This window comes from Xiphophorus maculatus, chromosome 5, assembly GCF_002775205.1.
Source record: "Xiphophorus maculatus strain JP 163 A chromosome 5, X_maculatus-5.0-male, whole genome shotgun sequence".
Lineage (NCBI taxonomy): Eukaryota > Metazoa > Chordata > Actinopteri > Cyprinodontiformes > Poeciliidae > Xiphophorus > Xiphophorus maculatus.
The window spans coordinates 824,861-838,286 of NC_036447.1; the positions used below are offsets into that span (position 1 = coordinate 824,861).

Consider the following 13,426-nt stretch of genomic DNA (forward strand, 5'->3'; position numbering starts at 1 on the left):
TACGCCAACTGACTTCACCTAAATTGATGACTGTGGCCTGCTCTGGACATAACCACAAAGCAAGCAGTTATTAATTTCGTATGTTATTGTGTAAGTTAAATTCTGCAGATTTTCAGCTGTTGTACAATGTGTACCTTCTTTTGTTTTGAACTTCAATAAAGATTTCGAACAAGAAGAAATTTGTCTCATTTCAAGAAATGTTTTTAGATAGTAATGTTTTCTCACCAATATAACTTTCTCCACAATAAATGAATCCTGCCAAGACAGGACATGCGGCCGTGACCGTAACGTAATGTGTGTATTTGTACGACTGTTCAACTGTGCTTTGGTTTCGGAGGTGGTTTCAACAATTATATTCACATTGTTGACTTACTTTCTGCTGATTATGCAGCAAAAGGGTAAAAAACGACAACAACAAAAAATCCATAGCTAACATGCTAGTTTCTTGAGCAAATAAAGTTTTTGCAGAGTTAAACCGGAAGTGCATGGCAGGGTCATTGGTTCAACAAAGTTCATCCAAGTAATGTACTTAATATTTAGTAAATATATTTTAAATGCAACGAGTTTCATTTCATCCAATTGCTGACATTAAATGTATATGCGTGATCTTCAAGGATTTTTAAAAGCACGTAAAATGTTTTGCCAACTTTGACAAAGTTCTCACACAACGTCAACTGTGATTGGCTCCACCCACACTGTAGCGAGTGTTGTTTTTGCGGAAGAGCAAGTGTAATTTCAGCCTCTCGTTGAAATTATTCTAGCAGTTTGAAAGAAATCGTTTTGAAAGAGTCATCTTTGGAATTTTTCCAACCCTGATTTTGATTTTTGAACAAGGTAAGTAAATTAATGTTCAGGTTTCATATAAAATGTTGACTCGATGCAAAGCAGAGAGGATGTATGCATGGATAGCTTACGGCACAAACCTGCACTAACGGAGCACTAACGAAGTAGCCCAGTTTGGTTTGTTTTGGCGCAACATGGGGGGATGGTGACGTCATCGGCCAAAATTATAACTTTTAATATTTCAGAAACCAAAGCTGCACAAACGTCCGTTTTAACTGCACAAACCTGCACTAACGGAGCACTAACGAAGTAGCCCAGTTTGTTTTGTTTTGGCGCAACATGGGGGGATGGTGACGTCATCGGCCAAAATTATAACTTTTAATATCTCGAAAACGAAAGCTGCACAAACGAAAATTTTAACGGCACAAACCTGCACAAACGAAGCACTAACGAAGTAGCCTAGTTTGGTGTGTTTCGGAGCAACATGGGGGGATGGTGAACTCGGATGACCTAAAAAATAATCTTTAATATTTCAGAAACCAAAGCTGCACAAACGTCCGTTTTAACTGCACAAACCTGCACTAACGAAGCACTAACGAAGTAGCCTAGTTTGGTTCGTTTTGGCGCAACATGGGGGGATGGTGACGTCATCGGCCAAAATTATAACTTTTAATATCTCGAAAACGAAAGCTGCACAAACGAAAATTTTAACTGCACAAACCTGCACAAACGGAGCACTAACGAAGTAGCCTAGTTTGGTTTGTTTTGGAGCAACATGGGGGGATGGTGAACTCTGGATGACCTAAAATATAATTTTTAATATCTCGAAAACGAAAGCTGCACAAACGAAAATTTTAACGGCACAAACCTGCACTAACGGAGCACTAACCACTCAGACTATTTGCTGAATTTTTTGAGGTGGGTGGGGTGTCAGCTTCACTCAGCTACTCCGTCACACTTGAACGCGCGTTTGGAACCGACGTGAACGAGCACGTATCTGACGTCGAGCGCTGCAGGGGCGTTCCCTCTGCTGGACAACAAGGAAGCAGGACGGAAACTTGAGAAGATCTGACAACAGACAGAAAACAGACGGTAAACAGCCTGACAGGCTGATTAATCTCCAGTAGAAGGCTCTGCTCTGCTCTCATCTTTAACGGTTATTTGTCTCCGCCTTTATTTTAAGACGATAAACATTTAAATTATTAAAGCTGAATCTGGATTATATGATGACAACAGGAAAACGATGCTCTTTAATCTCTAAGAAATGTTTGGGTAAAAATGTAAAAGCAGACTCTATAATTTGTCCACTTTTGCCATTATTTGTTCATTTTACTCAGACAACCTGCAGGTTGTATGAAGAGGAAATGCATTGATCACGGTGATTAAAGTACAGTTTAATAAACCGTATTTTTATGGAAACATATTTTATCAAACAAATAATCGTACATAACAGTATAATTATAATAGGGGCTGTAGCCGGGGCATTTTGTCCCGGAAGTATAGTGTTGCGCATTCTTCCTTTGTCCATATATGGAAGACGCCGTGACAGAGCGCAGCTGGTTCATTAGCCAGACAGGTAATCAGCAGTTGCATTTAAAAGCAGGTAGATCACTGAGGAGTAGTGATGGTGAGATGAAGCCTCATGAGGCATTGAACCACTTGAGCCAACTGGTTCGAGAAAGGGTTCATTTCTTGAAGCTTCATGTGCACACGAAACCACCTACTGGCCAGGTGTATAATCACAGCCAGCTGTATCTTAACACGTGTGATGCATTGAATTTTTGTCTATTATGGCTCTTGGGAATGACGTCACAAAAGGTGTAGGACGAAATCATTTGTCTACATAAATTATGTATACACATATGTGTATAATAAAATATTGTTTGAATGTATCCTCTGTGTGTAATTATTCCCAAAATAGTAGTGTCATGTGATATGGCATGTTGTGTAATAATGTTTTTCTGTGACTCTAGAAAAATGGCCTGGGCTTAATCAGGCAGAGGACAGTGAAAGTGCTTGTGGAACTAGGGAGGGGGTGGTGAATAGGCTAATGCTTGTGTAACTTGGATGATTTCATGCATTTTTATTAAGAAACAACAATTTCTCCACAGTTTTTGGTTTCAAACGATTTCTCTTTTTTGACACTACATGGATGAGGTGTTATTATTGTACCCCAACTCCTTGGAGCACAATAAACACCTCACCTTTACAGAAAATAAGAAACAGTGAAAAATACAGTTCCTCATAAGCAAACATAATGCATCTGCAAATGTTCAGTTCACCTTACCTTGTTAGGGCTTATCAATTCGAAATCGAAAGAGGAGGGGAAATCCTCCTCTTTCTCGCCGGCTCCATCCTTCTCCTATCCTGTCCTCGTGCTCCTAAATCTCCTATCTATCTATCTATCTATCTATCTATCTATCTATCTATCTATCTATCTATCTATCTATCTATCTATCTATCTATCTATCTATCTATCTATCTATCTATCTATCTATCTATCTATCCATCCATCCATCCATCCATCCATCCATCCATCCATCCATCCATCCATCCATCCATCCATCCATCCATCCATCCATCCATCCATCCATCCATCCCTCCCTCTCTCTCTCTCTCTCTCTCTCTCTCTCCCTAAACTAACTGTCTCAAACTAAATAACCATTATCCAAACTCTGCTATCCAAACTATCCACTCTCTCAACTGACCCAACTCGCCTACAACAGCCCACATATTGAATGGATCCTGTGGGGTTTCTAAAGCTGTCAAACCCCGCGCCAAACTCTGAGCCACTTCCACGCAGTCACGTGGTACAGCCAGGCAGCGAGGCTTCGGACGTCATCGTTTTCGGCTCCTCCCCTAAATGAAGCAAGCCTCGATACGCGCTTTACGGAAACGCCCCCTCCATTACTCGACACACGCCTGGAAGCCTCGGCACATCACGTAACGTCACTACTGAGGAGATCAGATCCCAGGCTGATGATTCCTGCAGAGGAGAGAAACTTCTAGAGAGTGTGACTCTACCACTGACTGGTTTTGCTTTAAAGAAGGTTGGCCTGCTACTGTTTCAGTTTTTGTTTTAGTTTAGAATTTCTTTCCTTTTTTTGGGTTAGTTATTATTGATCAAAAGTATTTTCTTTTTGCTAGTTTTGTTGAAGGAAGCAGAGTTTTTATTGTCTAACCTTCTGGCTTGTTTTAAACAATAAAAAGGATCTCTGCTGTCTCTGGGTCCCAGGCTGTTTTATTCAGATTGAGGAGACTAGTGGAAGGGGAGATTTTCTTTCCTTTGCTGTTTCACCAGGGCTTTTTGTGTGACTGTGTTTTTGTTGTGGATCACTTGGTGCATTTAGTTGTATTTGTGTTTTCTTTATTATTATTCCTCCCCCAAACAGTCTAATGTTATTTAATTGTCTCTTAGCTTGAGGTTTCCAGGGCCAGCATAGACTTTTGCTTTTAATGTGGTCAATTTTGTATAATAAAATAAACTCTCTGTCCAAAGGAACTTATGAAATCAATAAACTGTATTTAATTTGCAACAGTGCCTCTGATAATTCTTACAACCGTATCTGTGTGATCTGATAAAAAGAGGATTTTAGGTTCTCCACACATAACAGAAACTACACCCCCAGCGTCACAGGGGCTATTTTCAACTGTAGAGCAGAATTATTTTGGCCAAAATGACAGGAACGATGTGAGATGAAGTGACGCTTCAAGTTTTTAACGCATCAAAGCAAAAAGGTTCTGGGTTCAAATCCCAGCGTGGGGTCTTTACATGTTCTCTCCAGATTCTTTAACTTTACCTGAAATGAGCAGTTAATATTTGAATTGTGGACACAGCCGGATGATCCAACATGGCAACACGAATAAACCGATTTTGGATCGCCAATAAATGAGGCGATCTGGAACGAGCCTCCCTGAGTCACGATGAATAATTCTGTGTTTAACGCTGTGAGTTCATCTAAAGAAAACCGGCTAAATTAAACGAATGACTGCTGATAAGAAATCCCCCAGAAAGTTTAGCACATGGGTCAGACGGCTCCGTTTTCACATTGTCTCTGTTGATAACTAAATGGCAGATTGCATCAATATTTGTATAAAAGGTTAAATAAAACTGGGCTGCTTAATAAAATTAAATGTTTAATATTGTCCAACTGAATTGGTTGGTTGTTCTTGGTCAGACGGACAGCCTGAAGGTGATGAGGAACCGTTCTGATGAATCGTTCCTGTTCTCTAATGAAGCCATTCCTTTCATGTTTTCCTCAGGAATCCTCAGCGTTAGCGTCCATGTTGGCGCCGCCATGGTTCTGTGGCAGATCCACACCCTGGACCACCTGGACGCGTCTGGCTTCGGCCGTCCTTTTCCTCACCACGGCCTCCAGCTGCTGTTTTGGTTCTCCAACCACTGCGTGACCTTTGAACTGGACAACTCTGGGGAAGTCATGAAGGTTGGTGAAGCGCTCCGCTCTGCCGCCGTCCTGCTAACGAAGCGGCGTGTAAACATGTCCCTCCGGTTCTCAGCTGGTGTCGGGGTGTCAGCCGGAGAACGGGGCTTACGGCTTCCACAGGTTTGGGAACATGGAGGAACTTCTGCCTGTTCTCCACAAACACAAGAAGAACAAGAGCAACAGGCAGGTCAGCGGCGCTCCGTACTTCTCCATCCATAACGTCTGCAGGGATCCACTGCAGCTCATTGGCTGATCTCAGGTTAATGTTAGACTTCTTCTTCACTCAGTAACAGCATCCAGACTGAAGAGTGTTGCTGTTCGGGCCCTGTAGCCATTTATATCCGCTGCTTTCACTGATTGAAAATAAGAAACTAGTCATTGAGGTGAAAATGACAGAATTTGATCTCCAGATGATTTTTTAGTAAATCTTTAAAAGCTGGAACTGGAAGTTACCGGCAGCAGAAACGTCCTTAAGTAAAAAACGCTTTGGTAAAAACCCTGACGTACTTGGACTGGTCCGTCTGCATGATTTCAGGAAAATATTTAATTGTGATATGATTGTTGAAAAATGCCTTTTTCTCTAGACCCTGTTCTTTGCTTATTGCTACACCATGAGCTCCGGCCTGTAAAGAAAAACTTCTGGTTTTCTCATAGCTCTTTCAAATGGCCAGATAGTATCGATAGCATGAATGTAAAGCATATGAAATATTATATACTTCTAAATATGGCCTCCCAGCAGTCCTCGAGGTGACGGTTGCAATCCGATATGTGGTGCAGCTCTGTGTGTTGCTAATAGAAGCAAAGCTCAGCAGAGAGACAAGAAGGGTCACAGCACCGGGCCAGGGGTCCCTTCTACTGCTACCTAAAGACATAAATAACAAAATACTTCTGAAATTATTCAGCATGATTCTGAATGCAGCAGAAATGTTCACATCAGTAGATGTCATAATAGCCCATAGATCACAGTAGATCTATAGTAGATCTATGGGCTACAAAACATGTTCATTACACTTTTTGCACAGAATCATTTTTAGATGATGATATTTCAATCTGCTCAGTTCTGCCTATTTGAGCTGTTTTAGGGTCTCTGTCACTTTAAATACAAATCCACTGCTGCTGGCCCCGCCCCCCAGCTCAGTGTTTACACTCGCATGTAAAAATGGCTGCAAACAGACGCATCAATCATACAGCCATACTTCTATGACAAGCAGAAGTGGAGCCTCCTGCACAATTAACAAGAATAAAGCAAGTGGTTTCTGGATGCTAAGTCAACAAAACACTTGTGTTTTCCAGCAGCCATTGTACAGCAGTAAAACCAGCTGACCTATCGTGCTGGAGCTCAACTTGGGTTGCTAGGTAATAGCTGGGTTTCACTGGCATTGCTAGGCAACGGGCTGGGCTTTGCTGGGGTTGCTAGGTAACGTGGCAAAGCCTGTTGATTTATGACATTATTATCTGGAGGTTTTTGAAACAGCTCATTTTCTAGACACTAAAAACATAAATTTACATCAGTTTTTTTACATCAGTGTGTAGTGTTTTAGAAGCAGTAGAGACTCAAATAGAAACACAAAACCTTTCCTAATATTTCCCCGCTAAAAACTTCATTTCTAACAGACAAATATTTATAAATCTTTTTAAAAAAGAGTTTGGTTGATTGTAAAAGATTAAAAGCCGTTCAGGATGGAAACAGTTGATGTGCTGCGGCCGGTCTGGTTCAGAGGTCGGGTTCTCTGTCTCCTCTCCCTCCAGCTGCTTTACTTTGTGGTCGGGAACCTGAGCACCCGGTCCTACCCGCGGTCCGCCGACCTGCCGGCGTTCGTCCGGGAGAACCTCGGGGCGGACGGCGTCTCCAACAGCGACCGCATCATCATCAGTTACCAGGTGAACACCCGGCTGGTGGACAAGGTCTACGTCGCAGAACACGACGACGCTGACGCTGGACAGTTCCGATCCGACGGAACTCATGAGGTCAGCTCACGACTGATCCGACTTCTGCAGAACCCACAGCTGGACCTCAGCTCCCTCCTCACTCAGATGGGTTACTATGACGACGTAGAGATGCTCCAGGACGCGCAGGACCCTTCGGTCCAGATGATGCTAAGCATGATGCAGAACGATCCGACCGGGTTCTTCTCCCAGGCCTTCAGTCGCCAGCTGGACCTGGACCGGTTCTGCTCCAGCACGAACCCAGACTGCAGCGGGAGCCTGGTGTGTTACACCGCCCTGCAGAAGAAGAAGAAGAAGAAGAAGAAGAAGAAGAAGAAGAAGAAGAAGAAGAAGAAAAGCAGCAAGAAACCGAAACTTCTGAGGGAACTTTCCTGGCGCTCCAGCTGGTCGGATCCGTACCGAGGTAAACACGCAACCTGTTTTCACATTTTATAGAGATTTTATAACGAAGCAAAGGTCACCCAGTGGAGGCGCCGCTAACCCAAAAGCTAGCTACGCTAGCCAAAAACCGCTAATCATTAATATTAGTTCTGCTAACATTAAAGTACTATTTCAACATATTTGGTAAAGAGTTTTACCAACTTGATATTTAGCGTAAGCTAGTGCTAAAGTGCCACAACAACATGATACTTAGCAGAAGCTAATGCTAGCACGCTAAATTCATGCTTACGTCCACGATGACAACATGTGGTACAACTAGTAGTATATTTAATGTTCTTGGTAGAGAATACATGTCATTTGCTGCACTGCATTGTGGGTAGAGGATGTTAGCTCTGCTATTAGCGCAGTAGCAGATTAGTGGAAGTTTGCCCACCAATACATGGACAGATGGATGAATGCAGTGGTGGCTACCGCTAACTAAAACATTAGTTATGCTAACGCTAAAGTGCTACACCAACGCAGTATTTAGTGGTAGCTGATGCTAAAGCGCTGAATAAATTGAAAAGGAGTAGGAAGAAGCAAAACTTATTTAATCCTTTACTTTAGAGAATGTGAGGAGAGCGATTCAGATACATTTTGTTCCTGTTTTTTCATTTTTTGAACCACAAGCAGCTAATTGTGAAGTTTTATTAATTTGATTAACTTTAATTGTATGAATGTGACAATAAAACACCAGAGTGAATATATTTCTGAGGCTGAGCGCAGATTTGACTTTTTCTGATTTTCTTTCTGCAGATTATTATGAAGATTACTGGATAAGATCCAGTTATGGATATGGATCCAGTTATGGATCCGGTTATGGATCCAGTTATGGATCTGGGTATGGATCCGGTTATGGATCTAGAGGCAGCTATGGTAAAGGCGGTGGAGGCGGATTTTCCTGGTTCCTGAAACTCGTCCTGAAAACCGGAGCGCTCTACCTGGCAGCCAGATGTTTGTTCTGGTTAGTCAGGAACATCTGGAGCTCTAACTGGGATGACGAGCTCCTCCAGCGGATTCCAGGCTGGACTTCTCTGTATCCCAGTCATCCCAGTTATCCCAGGTTTCCACGCACTCACATAATGCTGGACTATGTTTACTAGACTTGTCAGGACTTTGACTAGGACTAATTCTGAGTTCCTGCTTCCAATGATGCTGGTTGGAGATTCAAGCTGAAGACTCAGGATGAGGATTTTAATGATTCTAAAGTGTTTTTATGGTTTAATTAAGAATTCTTTTTTGTATCGTATACTGAAAATACCAAATGTCTGAAACTAAAATGTTTTTGTAATTTTTTGTTATTAAAAAACTCCAAGCCCTCAGTGAGGGACATGGAAGGAACCAGTCACTCTACCTTGAAAAGGGAACAGGTTCAGTTTTTAATTAAATGCCTTTAACATCTTTTAGTGTTTGAAGTGAAACAAATGACCAATAATCACCAATATTTGCACTGAAGATTTGCTTTCAGCTTCTATGTTTCTCATATTTGTCAGAGATGAATGAAATTTGTGCAGAACGGAGACTGAATTTATGAATAAAAGTATTTTTTGTGGGACTTGTTTCTGTGAAGGTTTCTGCTCCAACAGTCAGGAAGTTTCTGTTTCTGCAGCAAACAAATGAGCGATCGGTCAGGCTGGTTCAGCATCGATCAGCATTGATCAGCGTCCAACGCAGAAATGCTCAGAAAGATGAAGTTAAAATCTGTTTACTGACAACAATCCTGGAAGGTTTGTAAAGCTCAGTTTCTATCCCAGAAGTGAATTTAGGAACAAATAGATGCAAACTGCCTTCTTGCAGTTCTTGTTGCCAGGTTTTGTCTGAGGAGAAAATTCAGTAATTTGAATTGGTTTGGGCTCTTAAACCCCAAGCCAAATTTTTGTCAGATAAAATGTTTAAATTGATCTATTTTTATGTTTCTGGGTGTATTCTGACATGTTTGTATAAATTTGTTTAATATTTGGTCTAAAACCGTCTCAGTGCTGCCCTCTTTGGGATGAGCGGTGGTACTGCAGTCACTTTGTTTCCAACGGCGCATTTTGGCTGATTACGTCACATGTCACTCAGACACGCCCCCTGGTGGACAGTCAGGAGTTAGAATGTGGTGAACTTTGGTTGACAGCGTCTGATTTATAAAAGATAAAATGTCTTCTGTGAACTTTATTGTGAAAGTGCTAATAGCTGCTTACTTATGTATTGATGATTAATAACAATAATGACATGAAACTGATGCAACAGCCAAGCAGAAATCACATACAGTCAATTTAAATGAATAATTTTGTCACCAGCTGACTGTAAAACAGGTTTTGTTAAATAAATGAAAAATGATCAAACTTGAACCTTTAATCTGCTCCGAACCAAAATGATGATACATTCAGTGTAAATGTCAGAATCTGCAGCTTGTGGTTCCAGATTGAAAGGAACAGAAACCTGGTGGGTCAGCTGCTGCTTGACGAGCGGTCAGATGTTTTCTGGAAACGGACCAGCGGGTCGGTCTGAAGGACGGAGCGGCGCTGATGGAGCCAGAAGAAGAAAACCTTTACGTCAACCTGGAGGACCTGGACGGATCCAAACAGCAGCGACCCGAACACGCCGGTACGCCTGAACGTCACGTCCAACAGCAAACTGATGCATTTCATGGCAAAAATGGTTTATGAATACTAATTTACATAAACAAAATCAAGGTTTTTGATTTTAACTAATGGAAATGAGAAAAACAGATGCATTTAAAATAATTACAATATTGTGAAAAAGTCAAATCTTTTTAGTTTCTCTTGCTTTGAAACTCATCTAATTTATAGATCTATAACACATAGAGAGACAGTCTAGAGGTTCTGATTAATCTACTCCACATTCTGGAATAGACTTAGCTTGACAGAGTGATGGTACATTTTGTTCTTCCACTCAACTTTCTATTATTATTCTTGGATAATCAGTCCTTGTGGATTCTATCAAATATTATCAATTGGATGAATGATTATTGGTTATTAGAGTTTCCAGTGTTCATTATTTTGTAACTTTCTGAACTGTAGCTGCAGATCTTATGATTTATTTTAATGTTTGACTTTTTATGTTTGTCTTTATACATTATTGCGTTATAAATAATGGATAAACAGTTTAAGTGAATCTTTTCTCTGAGAACGACAGAATGAGGAAGTGAGAGCAGACGGTTTCTTTCTGCTGCTTCCGACTCGATTCAGAGAGAAAATCTGTTTATTAAAACTGGTTTAAAATCTCAGTCGGTTCAGTTCCTCTGATCCACAAAGGATCATATATTTACATACGCCATGGCTGCAGCTAACCGTTATATTACTGATCATTTATTCTGATGATTATTTAATCAGATTAAAGGATTGTCACATTCTGCAGATTTTTCATTTAAGCACCTAAATCTATTTTAGACAATATTACCTAAACATAAAAGACACATATAAATAATTTTACTCTTTTCCTTTAGTTGTTAAAATTCAGTAACAGTATTTGTTTAGTGAATGTTTGATCATCATGTGAAAACTCAAATTATTGATTAACTGATTAATAATCTGCCAGTAAAAAATGATCAATATGTGATTTTTCTTACAGAATGTGAACCAGGTGAAGTTAAAATGGCGGCTAGACGAGTTCTGGGAAACAGATAAAGTTTTTATTACGTTGAATCCAAAATGTTTATATTTTTGTAAAGTTTTGGCTTCATTACAGCTGACTAACAATGAATCGATTAATCTGATCTTCCTGCAGGAGGTAAACCGGAGGAAACCGCCTCTGAGGGGGGAACCAGAACCGGAACCAGAACCGGGTCGTGTTTTAAAGTGGCCACTCTTTTTCTGGGACTGCTGAGTTTCCTCCTGCTGACGTCGGTGGTGGCGGTCGGCTTCCTGTGTGAGTCTCCACCTGGGGCGAGGATGATGATGATGAAGAGCTGAGGTAACACACTTCCTGTTTTTCTCAGACCAGAGAGATTTCAGCCAGCTGAGCAGAGAGCTGGCCAATCAGACGGCAGAGAGAAGCCAGGTGCTGCTAATGCAGCAGAACCTGACCAATCAGAGGGATCGGCTGGACGCCCGTCTGAAGGCAGCAGAACTCGATCTGGACCGGACGAGGAGCGGTTCTGGTGAGGGTTCTGTTCAGACAGATCAGAGGCTGGATTCTGGACTCAGCAGGAAGTCAGTGAAGAACCTTTTATCAGAACTGCAGCATTTAAAACAACATGAAGGATTTTTACTGATTGTTTTAGAGTAATTAACCAACATGGTTAAAATGCATCACTGGAAACTAAAGTTTTTATTTTGGGCTTTTAAACAGTTTAAAATAAAGAGGACTCTGGTTTTCAACTTGAAATGTATCACTGTGAAATTTACTTTTGGATTTTAAAGTTTGGCTAAAATTAATATTTTTTCAGATTTCGAGGGACTTTATTGTTGGGTTAGGGTCAATTTGAAACCTCAAATCTTTAGTTTGAGGTTTTAAAATGAACATAAAGGATTTCTACGGATTGTTTTAGAGTAATTAACTGCATCGCCTGAAACTAAAGTTTTTATTTTGGGTTTTGGAATAACCTTCAATGAGTTTAAAATGAGTTTTTCCTGAGGACTGAAGTGTTTCTCTGTGCTCTGCCAGTGTTTTGCCCTGCAGGATGGAGGCGGTTCGGCTGCAGTTGTTACCTTCTGTCTTCGTCGCTGAGCGGCTGGGAAAGCAGCAGAGCTCAGTGTTTACTGACCGGATCCGATCTGGTGATCATCAACAGCCAGGAGGAAATGGTGAGCGGCTTCTTTCCCTCCTCGTCTCTGAATGCGGAGTAACGCGACGTTTGACGTCCTCAGGAGTTCCTGGATCAGCTCGGAGCCCAGCTGAAGTTTTGGATCGGGTTGAAGGAAGCGAGCCGAGGATCCGGATGGAAGTGGACCGATGGAAGTTCTCCAGGAGTCACGTAGGAGCGGAACCGGCTAAATCCACCTGCTTTCCTCTGCGCTGACCCTGAGTGACCCAGGTTTCCTCTGCAGGTTCTGGACCCGGCAGACATCTTGGCGCCGGCCCATCAGAACCCAGAGCTGTGCAGCTTTTAACAGTGTGTCTGTGAGAGGCGGCCGGTCGTGGAGCGAAGAGTGGTGCCCTCAGCTGCTGCAGTGGGTCTGTGAGAAGAAGGCGTCCGCTTCCGGACGTCTGCAATAGAAACCTTTAAATCTTATTGGAAACATGAGCAAAGATTCATATCATGTATTGATGACTGAATTAATAAAACTGGCTTTTCATGAAACATGCACTTTGCACCAGTCTGTGGGTGTCAACATGTTGCTAACATGATTTTAGATTAATGTATTTTAGACTCTTGAATTTTTAATCCTTTAGGATCAAACAACTTTTCTTTGCATCCTTTTCCAACATTCCTGAACCAAACCGCTGAATTTCCTCACCTGCAGAGGCCAGGTAACGAACTGTTCACTTGGATCAGGTGAGTTGGATCAGCATGGTATTTCATTGCATACGGCTCAGGACAATGTTTTGAGGTTCCAATGTTGTGAGGTTACTCCAGAATAAAATAAAATACAGTATAAAATATGAATATAAATATAAATATAAAATATAAAGTGCAGGACTGACAGTAAAATAGAAGTTATTTAGCTCTGTACATGTGTAAGGTATGAAGTGGAGACCAGATTTTGAGTGCAGTCCAGTTAAGAGTTCAGCAGTCTGATGGCAAGTGGGAAAAAGCTGTTTCAGAACCTGGTGGACCTGCACCGGATGCTGCAGAACCTCTTTCCAGAGGGCAGCAGGGAGAACAGTCCATGGTGGGGGTGTGAGGGGTCACTGACGATGTTTCGGCCTCGGGACACGCA

The 13,426-nt window shown here is 41.6% G+C and overlaps 2 protein-coding genes across 5 annotated transcripts; both read left to right on the forward strand.

The window, feature by feature from the left end:
* The first annotated feature begins 1,698 nt into the window (after window positions 1-1,698).
* On the forward strand, window positions 1,699-9,420 carry LOC111608733. 2 transcript variants are annotated; one of them, XM_023334681.1, is made up of 5 exons: window positions 1,699-1,875; window positions 5,047-5,228; window positions 5,302-5,415; window positions 6,978-7,578; window positions 8,352-9,420. In XM_023334681.1, the coding sequence occupies exons 2-5, from the start codon at window positions 5,082-5,084 to the stop codon at window positions 8,696-8,698; spliced, it is 1,209 nt and encodes a 402-aa protein (XP_023190449.1). In that variant the 5' UTR covers window positions 1,699-1,875; window positions 5,047-5,081; the 3' UTR covers window positions 8,699-9,420. The 2 variants fall into 2 exon arrangements, with proteins under 2 accessions (XP_023190449.1, XP_023190450.1); XM_023334682.1 differs by lacking the exon at window positions 1,699-1,875 and adding an exon at window positions 3,666-3,833.
* A 597-nt stretch (window positions 9,421-10,017) lies between these two features.
* Window positions 10,018-12,846, forward strand: LOC102231552 (CD209 antigen-like protein E). Of its 3 annotated transcripts, none has more exons than XM_023334685.1 (7): window positions 10,018-10,187; window positions 11,175-11,186; window positions 11,331-11,471; window positions 11,542-11,755; window positions 12,210-12,349; window positions 12,413-12,519; window positions 12,593-12,846. In XM_023334685.1, exons 1-7 carry the CDS (start codon window positions 10,109-10,111, stop codon window positions 12,653-12,655), a joined length of 756 nt encoding a protein of 251 aa, XP_023190453.1. In that variant the 5' UTR covers window positions 10,018-10,108; the 3' UTR covers window positions 12,656-12,846. The 3 variants fall into 3 exon arrangements, with proteins under 3 accessions (XP_023190453.1, XP_023190451.1, XP_023190452.1); XM_023334683.1 differs by having other exon boundaries at window positions 11,542-11,703; XM_023334684.1 differs by lacking the exon at window positions 11,175-11,186 and having other exon boundaries at window positions 11,542-11,703.
* The last annotated feature ends 580 nt before the right edge of the window (window positions 12,847-13,426 follow it).